This window comes from Felis catus, chromosome A3 (genome assembly GCF_018350175.1).
Source record: "Felis catus isolate Fca126 chromosome A3, F.catus_Fca126_mat1.0, whole genome shotgun sequence".
NCBI classification, from domain to species: domain Eukaryota; kingdom Metazoa; phylum Chordata; class Mammalia; order Carnivora; family Felidae; genus Felis; species Felis catus.
In genome coordinates, this window is record NC_058370.1 from 131681483 (window position 1) to 131706227 (window position 24745).

Consider the following 24745-nt stretch of genomic DNA (forward strand, 5'->3'; position numbering starts at 1 on the left):
CCCCTGCAATCAACAGGGGCTGGGACATCCTTTCTCCTCTAGCCAAATGGGGATGATTCCTAATGAGCCAGGCTAGGGCCAGAAAGATGCTTTTGCCGGGACTAGTACCTTGTTCCCTTTTCCCGGTCCCCTCGAGGCCTGCAGGACCCAGGACCCAGGTCTCTATTGCTAAAAAGAAAGCCACCAGACCAAGATGGAATCCCTTGCCCCCAGAACAGCAGAGCAAGAGGGAAGTGCACTTTCAACCTCTCCAGGAGTGGAAATTTTAAGCCAATAAATTTGGAATTTTCTGGTCAGCACCAAAGAGGTGATCTGTCAGACAGACAGACCCTCTCCAGCCCCTAAGGGAAGAGGAGATAATCCACCTACTAAAAGCTCCCCGTCCTTCCCCCACGGGAAGGTGGCCTAGCCTGAAGGATCCTTTCTTTTCTTTTGCTAATTTCTTGCCCCGACTCTCCTCCCCGTTAAAACCACAGTATTTTGTGTGGCCCCTCTCTACCTGCTAGACGGGAATGGCTTCACAAGGCCAATTAGATCTTCAAATGTACTCCTTTGAATCTTGGTTTTTTGACCTCTGCAAAGTAGCCCACACACCTTGGAAGTCGTGGCCTGCGACGGAAACTCCAGGTGCGTATGTCTGAGCGGACTGTTACAGACTTCACCCTTCCCGGCTCTTCCCCAGCCTTACAGTGAACAGTCTGTCCCCAGGAATGATCGTCACACTATTTGGAATGGCCTGAACATGTGCCAGTCAGAATGGACACCAGGCACGGCAGAGCAGAGTCCAGCTGGATGAGGGAGGTGAGGAGGGGAAGGGAGCGGGCAGTTGAGGTGGCAGGAATAAAACAAGGCCACTTAGGGAACTGGGGACAATGACCAATAATCAGTATTTCGGAACTTCCAATATTTTAACCATTGGCAAGGCCATATGAGCGTGTCCGAGGTGCATCTACCCAAGAAGGAAACGTATTTGGAGTTCCACTGAGAGATGCATTTGCTGTGGACTGAATGTTCACCTCCCCCTCCCACAAATGTCTATGTTGAAGCCCTAATTCCCAGGGGGATGGCATGTGGAGATGGGGGGCGGGTAGTTAGGCTCAGGGGAAGTGGTAAAGGCAGATCCCCTCCAGGAACCCAGACCACACAGCTAAGCACAGCGATTCAGCCTCTGACCTCAGTGACTGACTTCCGTGACATCCAGATGGCTCCAGAAGAAATCAGGTTCCCTCAAAGAAGACGCTACGCAAGCCAATTACAGTGGGGTGAGGTCAGGGCCAACCTCAGGGTTAATTGCTCGCCTACTGGGCTTTTCAGTGCATGGGACTTTGCTACCAGTAAAGATAAAATCTGTGATGCTAAGTGAATACAATCCTTTGTCAGCTCTAAACAAACAGTTAGGAAAGCAGACAAGGACGGACTGGATTTGCCAATAACTGATAACATCTGTCAACACACAGCATTCAAACGCTGCTCGGCCTACAGTCACCCACACTGGCACCTGCTTGTTGCCTCGAGCCTAAATACAACCTCTTTAATTGTTGACCTAGAACCTGGGGTTGTTTGAGGAAAGTAGCTCTACACTCGGAGGGTTTCAAGTCATGAAAAGTCATCCGTCTGGTCTCTTGTTCATAGAATAAACAACGTCCTGCTAGAATTGGATATTCTAACCCGTACCTAATATTCTGAAGCAATGTTTCCCACCAAAACTCGTCACATATTAGCATCGCCCGGGAAACTATTAAAATTCTCGGTGCCCCCCGGCGGGGGTGCCTGGGTGGCTCTGTCAGTTAAGTGTCCCACTCTTGATTTCAACTCAGGTCATGATTCCCCGGGTCATGGGATTGAGCCCCACATCGGGTTTGGGATTCTCTTTCCCTCTCTCTTGCCACGCTCGCTCGCTCTCTCTCTCTCTCTCTCTCAAAATAAATAAATAAACCTAAAAAAATTTTTTTAAAAACTCTCTGAATGCCCAGACTACAGTCCACATGCGTTAACCACAGTTTCTGAGGGTAGAACCCAGCATCGGTTATGTTGCAAAACTCCCCCATGAGATTCTCCGGTCCAATCACTTCTAAGAACTCGTGCTCTAACAATCTACTTCCCTTCATCCCGTATCCTGGCCACGGCCGGTCTCTAGCAAAGCCCATCCTCCCCTCTCCCAGCCCCCCATGCCGAGGGCCACCACATAACTTACATTTCTTCTAATTGTCCATACAGTGAAACCCATACAAGCCAGCTCAAGCAAAGTGAGTGAGTGTGTGTGTGTGTGTGTGTGTGTGTGCGCGCACATGTGTGCATGAGTGTGTGTGTGTGTGTGTGTGTGTGTGTGTGTGTGTGTATGCAACAAGACATGTTCAAAGGAGCCACAGAGAGGCGCTAGCGAAAAGCAGAGAAGACAGGGTCCACCCGGAGGCCAATAGGAGGCGCCCTGGGCAGTGGTTCCAACCTGGGCCGGGACTGCTTCACCTCTTGCTAGGTATTTGATCTCAGGGAAGGCACATTTGCCCTCTCTGACCCTCAGTCTCCTTTTCTACTAAACTGGACTCAAAACACCTGTTTCTCGGGGCTGTTTGGAGGAATAAATGATCTAGAGCACTTAGTGTGATGTCTGATTCACCCTACATGGTCCACTCTGTGAGCTTTGCGGTAATAACAATGATAATCACTATTATTTTTATTTGCGATGAACCCTCAGGAGCCTGCTAACAAACACAGTATCAGGTTTGGGGCCTCAGGATGGGGAAGACTTTTGGCAGACGACGGGTCCCGCGGGAAGGCACAATAAAGGCGTGGGGGGGATGGGGAGCTCTGAACGTCCTGTGCTGCAAATGTGGGGCCGCCTCCCCAGTTTGAGTGTGAGAAGACACTCGTATTCTTCTCCTCTTTTCCCCCAGTGTCCAGTGAGTGCTGGGCCCAGAGGGAGGCCTCAGAAGACATGCTGAGTACACGCTGAAATGATAGGCTGGGTTCAGTTAGCCCAGGAAGGAATCACTCAAGAAAGTGAAAGTCAATTTCCTGGATTGACGCACAGGTTCCTCGGACTCAGGAGAGCCGAGCTAAATTTTCCTTTCACCCAAGGCAGAGCATTCATATCGCACATAAGTAACACGGCAGGCCCCTGTGAGGGATATCAGAGATGACAGAGCACTATTCCCTTGCCTCAGCGTCCAGGGGAACACTTCCTCAGCATCCTTCCAGCCTCTCTCTCCAGCCGTCATCCCTCCCAAGTCTGGTGAAGGGCACTGTCCAATCACAGCTCCAACGGCATAAGGGTCAATACGAATCAAGAAAAAAAATGCAATCCTCCCTGGTGCGCTCAGAGAGAAAGAAACATTTCCTTTCCCCCCTTTCCTTAGAGCCCTAACTATACAACACTTATTATAAATTCCTTCTCTGCCCCTTTGGGATGTGAGTAAATCTCCTTAAAAGGGAGATAAACCTCTGAGCACCTGTGCAACTCAGAAGCGTGTTGGGTCTCTCCCAGGGCTCAAAAGAGGGTGAGCACCTGACTTTGGCCATGCCTCCCTCCGGGGTGCAGAACTAGCCCCTGTCGCACAGGATACCAGAAGTTTCCTTCTGCCTTTGGGTGGAGGCAATGAGCCAACAAGATGGCCACCTTATTACCAGGTAAGCTGGGACCAGGTGCGGGTGACAAACGGTGCTGTTAATGCTCCTGCTTGACAACCACTTGTCATTTCACGTGACAACACTGGGCAGCGCGTTGTATCAGCCTGACTAGACAGAGGGATGAGACTTCTTCCCGTCACTGTAATCTCTCAGCCGGTCGTCTGTGATGCGCATCCTATTCTGGTTTGATGCTTATTCGGCAAACTTCTTTTTTTTTCTCTCTCTCTCGCTTCGTGGAGAGGTTTTCTGGGGGAGGGGGAGATTTTGGTCAAGGCTGACAGTACAGGGTAGCTAATGTTAATTCAAGAGAGATGTGGTGCCCACCTGATTGTGGTCACAGGTCAAGGTCAAGTTGTGATTACTGTCTTCCATGCCTCATCCCGTGAATTCTCCCTCAAAGGGTACTAGGTAGGAGTCCAAAGGGTCCACGGATAGAAAGCACAAAGCCATGAACTTATGGTGGTAACAAATTCAGTCTTCGTTTCACTGACTTCTAACTCAAATTTAGTCGCATCTCCTTGCATTGTGAGGGTCTGCAACAAAAGCGGTCGTATTAACCGTGCCTGTGACCAACACCCACACCCACAAAAAAACCTCACGGCCATCTTCGTGCCACGTCAGAGCGGGGGCAGACACCGCAAAATATTGTGGTCGCTCCTTACTACTCCAAGATTACGGTTGTTATTGGATCTGCTGCTCGGGGACAGGAGACACGAGGAAGTCAGGTGTCCAAGACCCGGAGACAGGCGGCCGGCCTCCACAGAGGTTTAGTCAAAACAACAGAGACCCTCTACCCCCACCACCCGACACCGTCAGGCCAACGGGAACCGCAGGGCAACGAGAAGAGCCAAGGAGAGAAAAAAACAACATGCCAAGGAACCCTCTCTGAAGTTCAGCGCAAAGGGAAGGTCTAAAGCATATATCTCCGATAAACCCACCCCTACCCTGCAACACAAAGTTCCCCGGACGGGTGGGGAACTGAGGGTGACCACCGCAGTAGCTCACGTCTCCACACCGAAGGCCCACCAGGAGGGAGAGCAGGTCCCTCTCTGGAGATAAAAACAAAACTCGTCTAAGTCTCTACGGTTCTACCAAGATGTCCAGCTTCCAAGGACAAAATTATGAAGCAAATGAAAAGGTAAGGAAAACACTGACAATAACAATACGCTCCCAAGAGACAGCAATAGTAAGAGCCAGACTTGGGTATGACATAGATGTTGGAACTATCTGACGTGGATTTTTTTCTAAAACGAACAAACAGGTGAAAGTCTGTAATGCGTAAGGTAAACGTTGTGCAAGGTCAGATGAGTAATTTCATTGGAGAGATGGAAACTGTGGGAATCCAATGGAAACGCTAGAAATGAAAAAATACCGTAATGAAAATGGAGAACAGGGCATCTGAGAGCTTGAGTCAATATCAAACGGTCTAACCTTCATCTAATGGAATCGCAGGAGAAGACAGGGAGAGAGCAGGGCAGAAGAAATATGTAAGGATATAATGACCTAGGATTTTCCAGATTAGTGACAGACGGCAAACCACAGATCCAAGATCCTCAAAGAACACCAAGCAAGCCAGCAAGATAAATATCACACACATGTGCACACAGGCATGCCGTACTTGAACTCGTGAAAATAAAAGCAAAGAGAAAATCGCAAAGACAGCCAGAGAAAAGACAAATTACACGGAGAAACAAGGTAAGAGTTACAGATCTGAACTCGTTTGTTATTTGATGTATGGATGTATGCATGGATAGATGGATGGATAGATGACCGATCGACTAATCGATCAATGTGCATGTGGTCTAAGCATGGGTTACTATACATGCAAATATTTTTATCTCTTTCCACTGAGAGGGACTAGAAGCAGTGACCCTCCAGTAGCAATGCACACACACACACACACACACACACACACACACACACACACACACCCAGGTCTTGGTTTTTCAATACCATTTTCCAGGGGCGCCCGGGTGGCTCAGTCAGTTAAGCGTCCGACTTCGGCTCAGGTCATGACCTCACGGTTTATGAGTTTAAGCCCCATGTTGGGCTCTCTGCTGACAGCTCGGAGCCTGGAACCTCCTTTGGATTCTGTGTCTCCCTCTCTCTTTCTTTCTGCCCCTCCCCACGCTCTCTCTCTCTCTCTCTCTCTCTCTCTCAAAAATAGATAAACACTAAAAAAAGTTAAAAAAAATAAGTAAATACCATTTCCAATCAAAGAAACTAGGGTTTGTTGGAGAACTGATTCCAGGGCCTGAGCAGGGGAAGTAGCAAAAGCTCCTAGAGAGTCTTGTGAGACCACAAAGTAAGGCAGTGCCAAGAAAGAAAGGAAGAAAGAAGGAAGGAAGGAAGAAAGGAGGGAAGGAAGGAAGGAAGGAAGGAGGAAGGAAAAGGAAAAGGAAAAGGAAAAGGAAAAGGAAAAGGAAAAAGAAAGAAAAAGAAAGAAGATGGGCAAGCATGTCGGAAGAGTAGAGGAACCGACCCAGAAGACCTCCCGAAGGCCGAAGCTGGACCTTGTTCAACAAGATAACGCTATTAGATTACAACCCAAATAACTCGAAAAAGTTTACGAATCCATACGGATATAAGTAATCATTGAAAAAAAAGGTGAATGATGATGATGTAACTCTTCCTTAAAGAAGAATTCCAATTAATAAGTTTAGAAAAATGGGGGAAGTAGGAAAACCACCATTATAAAACCCCAGTAATGAGTGCCATGGGCAGGACCCACCAATGGAAGCTAAGGCTGGTGCGCAAAGGTAAAAGCAGGAAGAGAATATTTACAAGGTTTCAGAATACTTAGTAATTACAAAGGGAGCTCGGCGTGCAAAGTCCTGGCCTACACCGTGTCGACCAGGCTATCGAGGCTAACATCTCGGAGATGAGCAGTGACACCACGTGTCCCCCAGTAGGACGCACTGGGGTGGTACGTAATCTCTGTTACCTTTTTCCCAATAACACGACAACTTCAACACGATCGTGGAAAAACACTAGACAAGCCCAAATTGAGGGACCTTCTAACAAAGCAACTGAGGCAACTCTTCAAAAGAGTCGAGCTCAGGAAAGAACGGGGATTGAGGATTTGTCACAGGCTCGAGGGGGACCAAGGGGACGGGACGACTCAGTGCCACTGAGGATCCGGGGTTCAATCCCGGAACCGGAAAAGCAGCTGGTGGAAAACTGGTGAAATCTGAATACATTCTGCAGCTTTGTTTTTAAAAAATGGATCGCTCGTCCGACATTGCCACATGTTTTTAATATAAAATGGTTAGTAAAGACCCAAAGCCCCAAGGAGTCTGGGAGAAAGAGCTGGGCACCAACATGGAGAACTTCCTGAAAATACGCTCCATGTCAGATGCCAGTACATAGATCTAAATGGCGTTTCCTTTGCATTTCCCATGTTAATAGAATATTGGAAAGATCATTTTTATAAGTTAGAATTTTATAATATGGCCATGGTTTATCCTTCTTAGGACTCCATGAGAGGGCGCTTGGGTGGCTCAGTCGGTGAAGCGTCCGACTTCGGCTCAGGTCATGATCTCGCGGTCCGTGAGTTCAAGCCCCGCGTCGGGCTCTGTGCTGACAGCTCAGAGCCTGGAGCCTGCTTTGGATTCTGTGCCTCCCTCTCTTTCAACCCCTCCCTCACTTGTGCTCTGTCTCCCCCTCTCTCTGACTCTCTCTCTGAAAAATAAACATAAAAAAAAAGAATTAAGTTAGGCTTTGCCCGAATTTTTTTACAAATTCCGTTCTGATTTTAAGTGACTGGGCTTACCCCATAAGAAACTGGGCCAGAGTTCAAGAACATGTAGAATGTGACTTCAGCCTGCTTCGGATTCTGTGTCTCCCTCTCTCTCTGCCCTCCCCCGCTCGCACTCTGTCTCTCTCTCTCTCAAAAATAAATAAACATTTAAAAAAAAATGTTTTTTAGGAAAAAGGACTCCATGAGAAGGCATTTACACTTAATAGATGATGGGATTTGTATAAAACCCCGGAGCAAACCAACTAATGGAAGGTAGAGTTGAAATGCCAAGAGCCTTGGTATAGGCTTTAGGGTCCCTGAATGTCAGTCAACTGATTCCATCCTCCGGTGAGCTCTGTGCCCGAGAAGCCAGCGTGGGGGAGATTTTGACATATAATATAGGCAAACCGTTAAAACCTCATTGTGCTCCACCCTCCCTCCCTGACATTTACCTTAGCTGCTAGAAAAAAGCCTTCTCTCTCTTATTTGAAGGACATATTGGCAGGACATCATTCAACTTCGTTAACTTCGCACGGAGGTCCCTGCTCATGGGAGCTTTGGCCTGCTGGTCAACCTCATTTTCCTTGTTGTCTAGTTCTCAGCTGGCATGGCCGCCCCTTACTGGCCTTCGTTAGAATAGGCATGGCTGGCTCCTCCCTGGTCTTGCCCTTCTCTCTCCTTCCTCCTCATCTTGCCCCGAAGCCCTCCTCCCTCCTATTTTCTCTTCTTCTTCATCATCCTTTCATTTGTAAGGGCTCCAGGAAAAGCTCATTGTTAGGTGGCCCACTATGATGACACCGCTGGGGCTATGATGTCAGTACTTGGGGGTGCCCAGATGAGGAGAGAGATAAGAGAGATGAATGAGGACGAAGTAGGGCTGCTCCGTGGGGCAGGTTTGAGCCCAGCCCTGGATTCAGAGCAGAGCCTGGTCCACACTGGGGTGGATAGGAAGCTGGGAGCATAGCATCACCCAATTTGTTCACGGAATCAGATTTTGCCTTGCCAATTTCTGAATTCACAACGGGCTAACTGGAGGGGACTTTCAAAAAAGCAGTCCTCCAACAAATTGAGGATATTCTGAAGGAGGAAAATAACTCACCCCTTTTTTACCAAGCATGGAAAAATTTGGAGTTATCTAGTATAGCTACAGAGAGATTTTTGTACTAGATACTGTTGCAGGGGGAAAAAAATCAATTCCCAAGAAATTTAAGGCTATGTAAGAACTCTTAAGTCATATGAAGCCTAACTCATGGGGGGAAATTATGAATGGTGGCAAGATATAAGTGTTGAATTATTGTCTAATCAACTAAAGATAGTTTTAAACTGGTGGTAAAATGTAAGGTTATTCCACAGTCAGAATGGAATCCTTTGAAATTAAGACATGACTTCCACGCAAGCATCAAAAGTCTTTGCTCAGATGGGGCCCTGAGAGCCCAAAGTTTTTTACGAGCTTTATTTTTTTTTTTTTCAACATTTATTTATTTTTGGGACAGAGAGAGACAGAGCATGAACGGGGGAGGGGCAGAGAGAGAGGGAGACACAGAATCGGAAACAGGCTCCAGGCTCTGAGCCATTAGCCCAGAGCCCGACGCGGGGCTCGAACTCATGGACCGCGAGATGGTGACCTGGCTGAAGTCAGACGCTTAACCGACTGCGCCACCCAGGCGCCCCAAGAGAGCCCAAAGTTTTAAGATTAGAAGTGGGGTTCTCTGGGCGCCTGGGTGGCTCAGTCGGTTGAGTGTCCAACCTCAGCTCTGGTCATGATCTCGAGGTCTGTGGGTTCGAGCCCCGCGTCAGGCTCTGTGCTGACAGCTCGGAGCCTGGAGCCCGCTTCGGATTCTGTGTCTCCCTCTCTCTCTGCCCTCCCCCACTCGCACTCTGTCTCTCTGTCTCTCAAAATAAATAAACATAATTTTAAAAAATTTTTTAAAAAGAAGTGGGGTTCTCTGTTCTTACTACCAAATGTTACACATCGGTGTAGGAGGTGAAATTTGAAAATACCCATTCATGAACCATTGGCCACCTCATTCTTCAGGAAAATCCCGAGCGGGAGCCAGCCCTCTCAGTCTCCCAGACGTCTGCCTCTGAAACGTGCCTCTCCCTGCCCACGTCTTCTTTGGATGGTGCTTTTGAATCTTAATGGAAAAGGCACATTTGAAGGATGAGTTCTTACAAGGAAGAGAATTTTTTTCTTTCGCCTCCAGCTCTTGGATAGCTTTGTGGTTACCGCAGAGTCCTAAAAAGAATGTTCTAATGTCAAAAGGGTGGTAGGTTCTGGTAACCACCTGGGATTTGCACATCGCTTTTATTGACTTGTCCTTATGCCACGCAGCACCTTTTAGTAAATTGCGCAAATGTGGCAAGTTCAGCTGTCCCGGACAAGAGAAAGCAGTGGAAAGCAGTGGTACCTGAAATATTTACAAATCCTTTCAACTAAATACTAGTTTTTCTTTCTTTTTTTTAATCATTATATTTTATTTTACTAACCTTTTCTATAGTTTCTCCAGATCTTGTCAACTCTTCCTTACTGAAAATTTGGGGGCTAGAAAATATCCACTTGCTCCTTAACTTGTGATTCTCATCTTCCAAAGCGTACTCCAGGGTGCAGTATTCTCCTGAGACCAGAAGGGGTGTTACCAAAGCCAGCATGTTCAACGGGCCATGCGACGCCAGCTCACGTAACGACCTGCCAGCCTCAGGAGAATAAGATCACGTAGCTCTGCGTTTTCCCAACCCCGTGACACTGGGCTGCACAGATACGTCTGTTGGCCTGAAACAAAGGAGATCCTTTTTTCTAGTCTTCTCTGCAGGTCAGACGGCACCCGCAAAGCCACATCCAGGGCTGGTCATCAGACCCGAGAGCCGTAAGGGTGGCAGCATGCCTGGCTGGAAGGGAATGATCCAGTGTGAAAGGGAGGGCTGGCCCCCTCTCCGAGTGCAGTAGCCGAAGCTGTGGAAGCTGCGGGAAGCCCTGTGTGAGGACGCAGAGCCATGGGAGTCTAGTACCAAGGGCTGATATGCAAGAACAAGCTTACGTTTGTCTGTAGATTCCAATGTGTGATGGCGGTGATAAGGACCTAGCGAGAGAGGTCAGACCCGGGCAATGTGTACTGGGCCTGGAGCCCAGGGGTTCCCAGCCGGACCCCTGATCGGAAAGGGGTTATGGAAGGTTTTCCAAACATGAGGCAGCAAACTGAACTGGAACCCTGACTGCTACTCCCAGCCCTGACTCAATGAATTAGCTCTCTCCTTCTTCCTGTCTTCCAGACGGAACTGCTCTGTCTTCTGCAAAAGCAGTGTGAGAATTCTAGGTCAGCAAAAAACACAGAAACACTGAGTCAAAGGGATACGTGTTCCCCTCTGTGTACGGCAGCATCGGCTACAATGGTCAAATTATCGAAGCAGCCCAAGGGATAAACACAATGGAATATTACTCGGGCATTACCAAAAAAATCTCGCTGTTTGCAATGAGCCAGAAAGTAGAATGCTAAGTGAACTAGGTCAATCAGAGGAAGACGAATATCAGATTATTTCATTCATATGTGGAATTTAAAACACAAAACAGATGAACATATGGGAAGGGGGGGGGGAAGAGAGGGAAACAAACCATAAGAGACTCTTAATGAAGAGAACAAACTGAGGGTTGCTGGAGGGAGCGGGGGTGGGGGGATGGGCTACATAAATGAGCGACGGGCACTAAGGGAAGCACTTGTGATGAACGCCGGGTGTCGTATGTAAGTGATGAATCACTGAATTCTACTCCTGGAACCAATACTGCACACTGTATGTTAACTAACTAGAACTTAAACAAAAACTTTAAATACACACACACACACACACACACACACACACACACACACACTGATCCCAAGAATAAGCTGATTTCAAAAGACAGTTTCAGATCTGTCCCTGAGCCAGATTCTACCTGTAGAATCCGGAACCCAGGTTCTATCTGTAAGGTGATCCAAGTCCCTACAGGGAAAGTGGCTACCCCCACTCTTCACGCTGGATTTGACCCGCGCCTCAACCAAATGCTGTATTTCCCTCCCAGAACAGTGAGGATGTTTTTTGTGGGGTTTTTTTAAATTTTTTAATGTTTATTTATTTTCTTGAGAGAGAAAGAGACAGAGCATGAACGGGGGAGGGTCCAGAGAGAGAGGGAGACACAGAATCCGAAACAGGCTCCAGGCTCCGAGCTGTCGGCCCAGAGCCCGATGCGGGGCTCGAACCCACAGACCGCAAGATGATGACCTGAGCCGAAGTCGGATGCTCAACCGACTGAGGCGCCCAGGCGCCCCAGTGAGGATGTTTAAAAAAAAAAAATCCCACAGGTTTTTCAGGAATCTAGGGTATCCTAGGTAGGGTGTGGCTCTGGGGAACCTGGATTCCAGTCTGTGCTGTGTCACTTATGAGACCCTGCACGTGTCACCTCAAGACCTCAGCCTCCATATTGGAAAGAGAGGAAATGGGCATAAAGGATCATGAGCTCTGACCTGTCTGCAGGGTGACTCCGTGGGCACAGACGTGCATCATCATCACTGCCCGCCCATCCCCCCAACACACAGGCGTAACCGTGAATCCGGTGTCCGTGGCACCCCCTGGGCATCTCTAATTATTTCAAAGGATGCTGAGATAATTTCAAAAGAAGAAACTGATGTGAATTCACTTTAATTTTAAAACAAATAACATACTGGGGCACCTGGGTGGCTCAGTAGGTTAAGCGTCCGACTTTGGCTCAGGTCATGATCTCTGGCTCACGAGTTCGAGCCTCATGTCAGGCTCTGTGCCGACAGCTCGGAGCCTGGAGCCGGCTTCGGATTCTGTGTCTCCCTCTCTCTCTGCCCCTCCCCCGCTCACGCTCTGCCTCACTCTGTCTCTAAAAAATAAATACATGTAAAAAAAAAAATTTGTAATTGTTTGAAAAATAGGTGACATACTACCAGATACTTTCTCCTCTCCCCCCGCCCCCACCTCGCCTGGGAATGTGTAAGTGAAGATTTGGGCGTCACTAACCTAATTAGAGGACGTTCTAAGCCCCGTAAGACCAAAACATCCATTGGGAGCTTTTTGAATTTCAAATGGGAGGGATGGATGGAGGCCAGGAGCGAGGGTGGGCAGACAAGGATGCATCCCTGTGCCAGTGCTATTTAGTTCTATCACGTCCTGCTTTGTTAACGTTGAATCCGCGCAGCGTGGTCTTGCTCAGTCAATGCTCTGCTGGGCCACAGGGTCCTCGGGAGACCCAGAGACAGATGGATCAGCTAGAGAGCATCAGAATGAGGGCGCATCACCCTCACACACACACACACACACACACACACACACACACACACACGTGAGTGCGCACACACGCTCCTCCAGAGCCAGCATCACACATCTGACCGCACGTCAAGTGTCACTGCTGCCCTGGCTCCCCTTTTCTACGTGCAGGCCAAGCTCAAGCCACACCGGATCATTTCCATTCCTTTATGCTTGCCCTGTTCCCTTCTACCGCAGGACCTTTGGACATGCTCTTCCCTCTACATGCAATCTTCTCACCTCTTCACCTGGTTACCCACTTATTCTTTAACCTAATCCAACCATCATTAACCTCCCTAACTATATCAGTTCTCCCTGCTAGACACTCTTACTGTTCTCTAAGTCTTTTATTTGAAGGATTTATCAGAGTTAGAATGTTCCATTTGTGTGTACAATTATTGTAAAATCCCTCTTCAGCAGATAGACTCTGTAGGAAGGAAAAGACCATTTCTGTTTAAGTATCCAGCACAGTGCCTGGCACACAATATCCGCTCCATAAATATTTTTTTAAGTTTTTATTTAAATTCCAGTTACTTAACATACAACGTAATATTTGTTTCAGGCGTATAATATAGTGATTCTCCAGTAGTATTTTTAAATAAATGTTTAAATGTCATTTCATGGGTCATAATGCCTGGTTGCAAACACATATTCATCATAGTAAGAATGATAAAAACCCAGCTATAATAAAAATATAATCATCCTAATAAAAAGAAATGAAGCATGTATTAGTGTTAATGCCAACACCCTTATCAAGAACGAAGCAGGAGGGGAGTCCCCAAGAATGCACTCATTTATGCAACAAGCCATTTCTGAGTGCTTAGTATGTGATACACTGGGGGGATAAGCCATGAAGAGATGCCTCTGTTCTCAAAGAGACCAAGATCCAGTAGATAGACAGTGTCTCCAGCAAGGGAAAACAAGCACACAAAATTCAGAACAAGTTGCCCACTGGGGAGGGGAAAGGGGTTGGTAAAAGGGAGGATTGTGAATACACACTAACATGAGACATTCATACAAGGTTTCAACTCGCAAATGAAAAAGAGGCCTTGGGATATCTCTATAAAATCGAAGAATTCACCGAACAGAAAATGACCATTCTCTGTAAGTTTCTAATTAATTGCACTATAGCTTCATCTGGTTGTGCTAGTACCTGTCACTAATCCATGCGGGACAAATATTGCAGAGTGGGGTTGTAATGGTTCTTGCTAAAAAACAAAAACAAAAACAAAAACAACCAATTGGCTGTAAGAGAGACCACAGCGCATTTCTAGATGGGAACGCAGTGACTGTCATGGGGCACCTGCAGAATAACTCCGTTAACGGTGCTGGACAAGGAAGAAAAGGGGCCGCCAGCCCAGGAGAACCTCAAACAGGTGCCCGAGCCAGAGCCACGTGGCCCCCGGGAACACACCCAGCTCCCTGGCTCTTTATTCCAAAGGAACTCCAGCCATCGGTGCTCCCAGGCAACTTTCCTATTCCATCCATGCTAACTAAAAACAGACAACCACAAATCACTAGGCATTTGAGGAGAAGCAGCAACATAAAAAAGAAAGAATGATAAACAGGAGGGGGGAACCTCCAGTCCTGAAGAAATTTAAAGATGATGGAGGGTCAGGGCACCAGGGTGGCTCAGTCAGTTAAGCATCCGACTGCGGCTCAGGTCATGATTTCACGGTTCATGGGTTCCAGCCCCACGTCAGGCTCTGTGCTGACAGCTCGGAGCCTAGAGCCTGCTTTGGATTCTGTGTCTCCCTCTCTCTGCCCCGCTCATGCTCTGTTTCTCTCTCTCTCTCTCTCAAAAATAAATGAATATTTTTTAAAAATTAAAAAAGAAAAAAGAAAGTCAGTGAAACGATGCATTCACCATTCTGTGAAACATTATTATCAGCCTCAAATTCTAATTCCAACCAAACCATCAAATGGGAAGCCAAATTTATTTTTTTGTTATTTTTTAAAATGTTTATTTTTTTATTTTTGAGAGAGAGAGAGAACGCGCACGAGGAGGAGAGGGGCAGAGAGAGAGCGCGAGGGAGAGAAAGAATCCCGAGCGGGCCCCACCCTGCCAGCACAGAGCCGGATGCGGTGCTCGAACTCAGAAACCGTGAGATCACGAGCCAAGCCAAAATCAAGAGTCAGGACAACTCCACCGACGGAGCCACCCGGGCACCCGGGAAACCACATTTAAAAAGAGTTCAAGACATGCAAGGATTCGAAGACTTGTCTTCTGTGTCCCTTTTCTGGGAGGCCGCATAAAAAACGACCTCCAGCTTTTAGTTATTTGTAAAGAATAAGTTAAGAAAGAAGAAAACAAGAACCTGGGTAACAGCGGACCTCGTGAGGGCCTCCGAACGTAACAGCTCTGATGCAGGATTTAAGAGCGAGCGGGAGAAGGGCCGTCTCCGGGCAAGAGATTCTAGCGAAAAGGGCACCTGCACAGACAGCGAGTCTGGGAAGGCAGAGGCCAGGCTAAGGGGGCTCAGTGCAGGGAGTAAACGAGGAGAATCAGAAACGGCTCAACCAGAGAAACTTCTTTCGGACGCAGCGGTGATGGTGCTTAGGAACCAAGTCTCTGCAGCCGGAAGGCGTGGCTTCAGATCCCAACCCCGCCGCTTACTAGCTGTGTGACCTTGGGCCAGTGGCTCAACATCTCTCACACGGAGACGATAACAGGACCAGCTCACGGGGCTGCTGTGAGAAGCTAAACGAGTCAGTGTGGGAAATGCTTTTAGGAAAGAACCCGTCACATAAAGTGCCATACAAAGGTCTGTTAAATGAAGAAGAAAAAACCAACGAACTACGTGAAAATCGTGGTCACCCAAATAGAAAAAAACAGATCCCAATGACAGCGAGTTAATATTTTAAAGGCTGTTGAAAACAGCTTAAAATGTCGGAAATATGTGTTAAAATGTTTAAAATATATTTATTTATATGTGTATTTGTATAAATGTAAAATTTAAATATGTATTAATTCTTATTTAAATTTTAGTTAACAGACAGTGCAATACTGGTTTCAGGAGCAGAATTCAGTGATTCATCACTTGCCTGCAATACCCAGTGCTCATCCCAGCAAGTGCCCTCCTTAATGCCCATCACCCATGTAGACCCTCCCCCACCCACCTCCCTCCAGCACCCCTCAATTCGTTGTCTATCGTTAACAGTCTCTTGCGGCTTGTTTCCGTCTCTTCTCTTCCCCCCCCCCATATGTTCATCTGTTTTGTTTCTTAAACTCCACGTATGAGTGAAATCTTTTTTTTGTCTTTCTCTGATTGACTTATGTCGCTTAGCATAATACATTCGAGCTCCCCGCCGTTGCAAACGGCAAGATTTCATTCTTTTCGATGGCTGAGTAATATTTAAGTACATATTAAACGCACCTTTTAAAGGGCACATCAAAGGTATTGTTAAGTAAGTACGGGCTTAAAAATAATGAAAGGGATGGTTTCCAAGTGATAGAATCAAGTAAAAGCTTAAGGACAGTATGTCGGGGCCGGGGACGGGGAGGGGGGAGCAGAGAGTGGAAAGAACACATTTCTCCTCCTAATGAGGCAAAAGCATCCAGGAAAAACACACCTCCCCCAGGAAGAACACATCGGGGAAAAGAACCCCATATATGAGAAAGGCAGAGTCTGAGCACAGAACCAACTAAACCAGGGTGAGATTACACATAAGCGGCAGAGCGTAAGAAACAAGAATGCCTTTGCGCCTGCTCCCTGAGAATCAGCTAGATTCTCCTCCATCAGAGCAGAAGCCTCAGGATAACGTGGAGACAGGTAAACAGACCAGAGGTAGGACCAGGAGACTGTGACCCTCTACCGTGGCTGGTATTTGCTAGTTGATTTTCTAGAAACTGGGTACCTGCAGTGCTTTGATACAAGTTTTCAAAACTAAATTTAAATCTGGACAGAATCACTTCCCGCCCCGCCCCCCCCCCAATATGCTCCCTCCAAAATGACTGCATTTTATTTTTTTTTCAACGTTTTTTATTTATTTTTGGGACAGAGAGAGACAGAGCATGAACGGGGGAGGGGCAGAGAGAGAGGGAGACACAGAATCGGAAACAGGCTCCAGGCTCCGAGCCATCAGCCCAGAGCCTGACGCGGGGCTCAAACTCACGGACCGCGAGATCGTGACCTGGCTGAAGTCGGACGCTTAACCGACTGCGCCACCCAGGCGCCCCTAAAACGACTGCATTTTAAACCCAGTCCTTTGACAACTTAAAGACAGCAAGAAAGACAACTTTTCAAACCCAAAGCAGCAAGTCTCAAGTAACTGGGCCAGGGTAACCCAGGTTTCTGAGAATTGCTGCTCTTCTAAGAACTGTCGCAATCAAAGCACAGGATGGCCAAGGGGGAGGTATTTTCAAGAACATGCTGCTGGTCGTGAACACAACAGGGAAGAGGAGCCAGGCTTCACGTAACACACTGTTCCACCACATTCCCTCCCCTCCCGGAGCAAGATGGGTTTAGCAGCTTGGGCGAACATTTCATTGCTCAACTGTCCCTCCAGAATTCCAGGCCTTTTGTCTTGAATGAACCTCTGTCGGGAAGGTGGGGGGAGGGGGGCCGGTGGAGGCAGCAGGTGCGTTGGTGAGGGTGTATTTCTTTGGGCTTCTGTTGCCCAGAGCTACGGTATTCAAACTGAGAACTAGACTTCGTGGGGAAGTTTTCCCGCAGACGTCCCTCAGATCCACGAAGAAGCAGGCAGAGGCTTCTCCGCCCTAATGAGCCACGCGTGACTCCGTTATGGCCCGTTTCACCGGGTGCTGTCCCTGTGTCATTCCGTATTCCGCTACCTCTTCTACTGGTTGGTGAGCCCTTGAACCAAAAAAGACTGACCATGACACATTCATCACTGAATCCCTGGCACCTAGCACATTTGCACAGAGAGAGCCAGAGGGACAGGACGGGCACACAGAGCCTCCCCTTGGAGGCACCAGCCGCACAGAGTGCCGTATCTCCAGTCCACACCTTGCCCCCGGCTCCAGACCAGACTTCTACCTTCTAGACACCTCCATTCAGACGGTCCACAGGCCAATAATGAACTCCTCACGGGCCCCCACTGCTTCCAAGCCCACCCCATGACTAGCCTCTAAAGGGGCTGCAGATCTGACAGGGCATCATCTGCTTAAGGACCTTCCATGCCCCCCCGCCTCCATTATCATTACCTGGAGGGTAACGTTCACGGTCCTCGGGAAAGCAGACGCGGCCCCCCGCCATCGGCACCCCTGCTTCCTCCTCTCCTCCGTTTTCATCTGCCACCGCTCCCCTGGTCCTACCGCACGCTCCGGGGTCCCCAGGCTCACCATGCTGCCGCCTCCCTCCACGCCTGGCTAACCGATGGCTCCTTCAAGACGCTGCAGAAGACTCACTTTGCCTCGGAAGCATACTTCTGAATCGCGTCTAAGCTCTCCGCCCGCCCGCGCTGAGTCACAAACCCCTCTTCTCTTCCGCACGACGCCTTGCGGGCAACAGCAAGCATGTCGTGTCTGTGACCGAACGAAGCCCCCGTGTGCACCCAAGGTGCCGGGGCTCGGAGTAGGAAGCGAACGTGCCCGATGACGCCCGGACCCTGCGGCTGAGCCTCAGGTCCGAGGCCAGGACTTGAACTCCTAATCCAGCTCCCCTGCCTTAGATGGTCAACACTCTCTGTCACTTCTCCCCCAAGACAGAAACTTCCTCCTTCACATCTGCTGTCCCTTGTCTCCTATCTTGTTGGAATGGGGACTCGGCCCTGGGAGGTGGCCTCGCACTGCCTCACGACTGCCAGCCTGCCAGGGGAGGCTCACTTACCAGGACTTCCTGCCTCTTCTCTCCACCATGGAGGATGGCTCCCCTCACTGTGGGCTCAACTGCCACTAACTGCCCACTGGCCAGGATTCCTGGCCTCTGATTGGGCCCCGTCCCCTGCCAGTCCCCTCGGAAACAGAACCGCTCCTCACAGAGTCCGTGGGGCAAGGCCTTCTTCATTCATTTAACTGAGGCCTGTGCGTTCACCCCCCGGGAGAATCTCTCACTCTGGCCCACACCGCATCCGGCCTCCTGAGCCCCCTTGCAAATCCTTCCGGTCCACGTTCTGTTCCCGAGTCCCTCTCCAGACTGGTTGTTCTTGTTTTTGTATGGCCAAGGCTTAGGACAGCCCACAGAGGGCCAAAGCCGTGTTCAGGCTTTACCACTTCTTCCCCGGATCATTCCAACAGCCTTTTCCTGAGCCTGGCCACCCCCAGACTTAGCCCCTCGAGTCTATCCTCCACAGGAAAAGATCTCTGGGGTATGTAAGCAGGTCGTACGCTGTTGCTGAAGCTTAAGGTATATAGTTCCAGGGCACGGCGAGGGCACGATGAGGAAAGAACTGAAGGCGGGCGTCGGTGGGGACCACGAAATTTCCCTCCCCAGCAGCAAAGGCTCCTCGAGCCAGACCCATGAGGAGCCGAGAAGCTGGGCCTTCGGTCAGCTGAGCCTGCAGCCTCGGGAGATCCACAAGGAAGCGTCCGTGGACAGAGTGGGAAGCAAAACACTAAATACAGTCACGGGGACGATCCAAAGGGCCCGGCCTAAGGCCTGGGGACCAGGCACAGGGCCGTGGGACCGAGGCAGGACGACAGAGGAGTCAGAGGGTGCAGGAGGAAGACGTGGAATCTGCAGAAGGGGCTTAAGGGGCTTGGGGACAGCTGCAAGGGCTTTTATTAGATACACGTGACCGCACCCACCACGAGGACCGTCCAACCGGCGGCCATGGGCACCAATACGACCTTTTCTATTGGCACTAGGGAGCCGTGGAATGCTTTTTAATCACAGAGGTGACAAAACCATTTCCGTGCCTGAGGGAGGAGGGATTCAGGGAGAAGAGGTTAGAAACCACCCAAAATGCTGTTAGCTCGGTCCCAGACGTCTCATCGCTCCCAAGGAGCTGCGGGCCAGCAGAGCAAGCACGGGGGGAGGGGCGGAGTGCTGGTCACGAGACACGCATCCGTGCGATGCGCCACCCACCGTGTGTCAGAGTACCTTCCCTCATCTTTGAAACGCAAAAGCAAACTAGCCCATTCACAGCAACTTCACTCACATTAATGTTTGAAGACCACACGTTTCTGATCCATCCAGGGTCTTTCATCATTGGAATCTGAAAAAGAAAAACGTGAGAGATCAATCACTGGAAACGTCCCGGAAAGGGGCACTGGGACCGATGGCACAGCCTCGTGAATGCACGAAAACCCAGTGGCCCGTACGCTTCAACGGGGCGAATTTTACGCTATGTATTTCTATCTCAGGAGAAAGCAGCAGTGGTGAGGACGTGGTGAGTTCTCTCTGAGCGTGTTTGCGGAGACTGTGAGGTCTGCGTTACCTGGGGCACGTGATGAGGTCGTAAGCCTCTCTCCTCCCTCTCTCTGTGTTCACCTCTCCCCCTTCCCCAAGCACACGTGGGGCCATGTGGAGAAATGATGGGAGTCGGGGTCAGAAGGCACGCCATCAAGGGCTGCCTGCACGGTTCCTTAGCTGTCGCTGCACAAGGCTTGTTTCCTCTTTTCTTTTTTTTAAATGCTTACTTATTTTTGAGAAAGAGAGAGCAGGGGGAGGGGCAGAGAGAGAGGGAGACACGGAATCCGAAGCAGGCTCCGGGCTCCGAGCCGTCAGCACAGGGCCCGACGCGGGGCTCGAACTCACGAACCGTGAGATCGTGACCTGGGCCGAAGTCGGACGCTTAACCGACGGAGCCACCCAGGCGCCCCAAGGTTTGTTTTCCTATCTGTAAAATGGGTGTAACAGTAACCCCAGCCCCAACGGCTGTGTTGTAAGCGTTAACGGAGTGCATTCGGGTGGAAGGGGACACGAACAAGCTGGGGAGACTGCCGGTGTGGCCCCCACAAAAGGAAGCAGGGCCTGCACTGTCTCCTTTTCCTACAGGAGCCCCAGGGGGAGCCCTGAGGTCCGGCCCCCACACTAAGGGACGCGTCACGTTTACGTAGGCCTCAAATCACACTCACGTGATACTCAAAAACACACACGTTCCAAGTTCAACTGTGGCAGCCCAGAGTCAACAGCCTTTGAAGCCCCTTTGGCCTGTCTCCCTTGTCCTGTCACCCCCTCACCCTGTCACCCTACCTGCGACCCACTGGACGCATTTAGCTTTTCCAGTCCATGTTGCTGATCGGCTGATACTTCGTGGTGTTTGTTACTTGATATCACTGTTTATCAGGTTTCTCCCGGGGGTCACGTACTGAGGGAGGCAGTGGGAATGCAGAGGTGAATACAAATGTAAACCTTGCCCTTGAGTCACTCGTAATCTAGCAGGGGGTGGGCCAGAAGACAGGTAGAAAATTTGTCATGGCTGAGGCCACCAGAACAGGCCCAGGGTCCCGTGGGAGCACAGGAGGGAGCCAACAGCTTTCCTGCAGGGAATGCAAGGAATCCCGTGCCATCCACAGAAGGTCTGAGCTGCTTCTGAAGGATAAGGGGGCTCTTGGAGAAGAGAGGAGGGAGAAAGGCCTTCCCAAGCAGGGAAGAGAGCAAGTTCAAAGAAACAAAGGCATCGTATGTTTATTTGCGGGAGGCCCCCGTGACGGGAGAACAGTCACTGCAAGGAGACACGAGGGGCCCTCGATAGGTCCACGGTCAGGAGACATGGGGACCGTGGGGCCATTTTCTCCTTTAGAGAAAAGCCCTCCTCAAACAAAATCCTTTGGGAGGCCATACGTAACCACACAGAACGGGAACTGTTTCAGTCGTATCAGGGAAGGGGCCCAGAGTCCCTGTCTTGGCTGCAGAACCCCGAGGTTCCAGAGAACACAGTCTGAGAACAGTCAGTGGGCACAGTGGGAGCCCCAGGGAGTGGGAGGAGCAGACCTGTGTCTTACAGGATCATTCTGACGTCTGATATCGGAGGCAGAGGAGTGAATTTAAAGGCTATTCCAGGGGTGCTTGGGTGGCTCAGTCGGTCAAGCGTCCAACTCTTGGTTTCGGGTCAGGTCACAATCTCACGGTTTGTGGGTTCGAGCTCTGCGTCGGGCTCTGCACTGACAGGATGGAGCCTGCTTGGGATTCTCTCTCCCCTTCTCTTTCTCTCTCTCTCTCTCTCTCTCTCTCTCTCTCTCTCTCTCCCTCTCTCTCCCTCTCTCTCTGTACCTCCCCGTTTGTGCTGTCTCTGTCTCTCTCAAAATAAATAAACTTAAAAAAATGTAAAGGCTCTTCCAGCAAAGGATGGTCAGGAGGTGAGCCAAGGAGAGGGCAGGGGGGGCTGAAGAGGGAGGGGTGGCCGAGAGCCCCTCCTCGTGGCAGGAGTGGTGAGTGATTCGGATTGGCTGGGTGGGCGAAGAGGGAGATTTCGAGGGCGACTGAAGTCCCTGGCCTGGGTGCCTAGGTAGATGATGGTATCATTAACTAAATGAGAAAAACCGGAAGGATAAATTTGGGGAGGACTTTTCTAGTATCCTGGAACCACAGCTGGAGTAAGAGGGATAGAGTTTCCTCTGACAAGCCCTGGGAGAGGCGGCAGACGCGGGTTAAGGGGTTCCCCCTCCCCACCCCCCACCCCCGCCAAGTCTGGATCTTTGTTGGGAAAGTGGGGCACGAAGATGGGGTTCTTCATCTATACACTGCTTAATGTGGTCCTTAGTTCAGTCCCGATTTCAACAGAAACACTTCTGGGAATCCAGCTACTGGCCCCATTTCAGCTCCTGTGGAATATTACAGCATGCCTCTAAAGAACCATGCAACTTGGATACAGATGCTCTGGACCATCCAACTCAAATTCCTCCTGGAGCACGAGCACGCGCTGGGCACAATGGCTCCACTCACTCCAGATTCACGAGGCCGGCCTGGAAGGCCAAGAGCAGCTGAAATCCACAATGCTTGCATTTGATCCCGATTAAAGACCAAGTTTCACATCGAATACCAAATACGTTCTACTGCCAGGGGAACTCTGAACCCTCCAAGGGCCTGGTTTGATTTCAGAGATTAAACGTAAGCACAAGAACAAAAAATGGCGAACTCGTGTCTTTCCAACCAGTAATTTCTCTCAAAATTAAGAAGAACATGAATAATCTCCTCCCCCCTTCCCCCAACTGTTTGTCTGCTGCTTTCCAAAATTCTAACGCAGAATTGGAAGTCCAGCCTTCGGAGCCCGTGCGCCACACGGGGACCAGTCACGGCGGACCCCAGACACGAACTTGGGTTTGAACCTCCGTTCTCCCACTAGAGCTGTGTGGCCTTCGACGCAGAATTCCAGCCTCAGTAGCCTCATCTGTGAAGAGAGGGAAACGCTGAAACGGTTTCCTCAGAGGCGACGTAAGAATGGCGAGATAATATGCCGTATAAAACAAGAACGCACCACACGCGTATCAGCTGCTGCTCGTGGGTGATGACCCTACAGTTGACTCATTGTCAGGAATAGATGAGCGTCTTCCCAACAGCTGGGTTGTTCTTCCCTTATTTATACTCTGAGCCGTATAATTGCTCGGGTCCTTCTGTAGGTAAGAGTTGCAGATTCACGTTTCTGTTTCACCCCTGCTGAGTAGGACCCCGTGAAATGCACGGTGGCACTCGCCTCATTCGTGGCTCTGTTTTCCATCTCTACATGGTTTTTTTTTTTTCCTTTCAGTCCTCATTTAATTTATATGTAGGCAATTGCCATGGACCGAATGGGTGTGTCCACGCCAAATTCAGATGTTGATGCCCTAACCCCCTGTTCTATGGTATTGGGGTTGGGGCCATTGGAGGCTGTTAAGGTCATTAGGGTAGAGACCTCATGAAGGGCGTAAGTGCCTTGTAAGGAGAGATAGGAGAGAGATGTCTCCCTGCCGTGCGAGGACACATCAGGAGGGTGGTTTTCTACAAGCCAAGAAGGGGTCTCCCAACAAAACCCCACCATGATGGCACCCAGATCTCGGACATCCAGCCTCCAGAGCTATGAGAAATGTGTATCGTTTAAGCTCCCCAGTCTATGGTGTTTTTGTTAGAGCAGCCTGAGCTGGCTGACGGAGATCCTGTTATGTTTCCAACCATCTTCTGTCCATGGTCATACACAGTGAAGGATACAGACATGATGGACAGATAAATGGGTAGGCCAATGGATACAGAAAAATGGGAGACATGCTTGGGGAACGAACCCAGTCAATGTGCACAGATGAACAGACAGAAGATAGCCAGACCCTTCCCTTCTGTCTTTTCATTTTCTGCTGTGTTTTGCCTGCTCACCTGACCACACTGATCGGTACGGGCTAAGGACTGGTGCAGGTTGAAATAGAATCACAAAGACTGGTCCTAGCCTGGCCAGGGCCTCTGCCAGTTAGAAGTGGAGTCATATGGGGGGCGCCTGGGTGGCTCAGTCGGTGAAGCGTCTGACTTCGGCTCGGGTCGCAATCTCATGGTTTGTGGGTTCGAGCCCCGCGTCGGGCTCTGTGCTGACAGCTCGGAGCCTGGAGCCTGCTTCCCATTCTGTGTCTCCTTCTCTCTCTCTGCCCCTCGCCTCCCCCCAAAAATAAATAAACATTAAAAAATCATGCTATGAGAGTCAAGTGACAGGCGTACTTGGAGGTGACCAGCATGTACCGTGTACTTGGGGACGCTGAATTTGAATCTCAGTTGCCTATTGATGAAGATCAAGTTCCAGGTCACAGTCCCTTAGGTTCCTCATGGGTTCAGGCTCTGTTACACCCCTTTTATTTGCTAGAGTTTACATGTATGAGCCCTGGGTCAAAATGCAAATTCAGTCCTGTGTGGCTCCAAAGGTCTTGCTTCAGTTTTGTGGATGGACAAACATTTGGACAGCAGGTTCCCACCAGCACAGAAGGGGGAAGGCGGGATCTCCAGGCAGAAACGCTTCCAGACTGCCAGGCGGAGGGGCCACAGCGATAGTCCAGGCGGTGCCCGTTTGCAAAAGGGGTCCCCTAAAGTTCATTTGTGAACTTATTTCTCAGCAGAGAATAACATTTTCACACAGAAACAGTTCTATCCAAATAAGTTCACTTCTCCGGGGAAGGGGAGGGCAGAGGAATCCACATCAGAGCTGAACAAACAGCAGTCCTTCCGGCTGGAGTCGTAAGAGCACGGAGTTCCATTTATTTAAAAAGCTCCTCCTTTTGGGGGA

The 24745-nt window shown here is 49.6% G+C and overlaps 1 protein-coding gene and 1 long non-coding RNA gene across 6 annotated transcripts in view; one reads left to right on the forward strand and one right to left on the reverse strand.

The window, feature by feature from the left end:
* LPIN1 (lipin 1) overlaps window positions 1–24745 on the reverse strand; it is a 129614-nt gene that overhangs the window by 74706 nt on the left and 30163 nt on the right. For 4 of the 5 annotated variants that reach the window (XM_045054929.1, XM_003984496.6, XM_011281321.4 and 1 more), the window contains exon 2: window positions 19727–19783. In XM_045054929.1, the coding sequence (XP_044910864.1) occupies window positions 19727–19777 (51 nt within the window). In that variant the 5' untranslated portion in view covers window positions 19778–19783. Of the gene's footprint in view, window positions 1–7818; window positions 8108–19726; window positions 19784–24745 lie in introns of those variants that run through there. The other variant, XM_019827896.3, reaches the window with a different exon arrangement.
* LOC123384616 lies at window positions 18525–24069 on the forward strand. The gene is made up of 3 exons (XR_006595990.1): window positions 18525–18934; window positions 19765–19957; window positions 22294–24069. It is a non-coding gene; the product is annotated as an uncharacterized LOC123384616 (long non-coding RNA).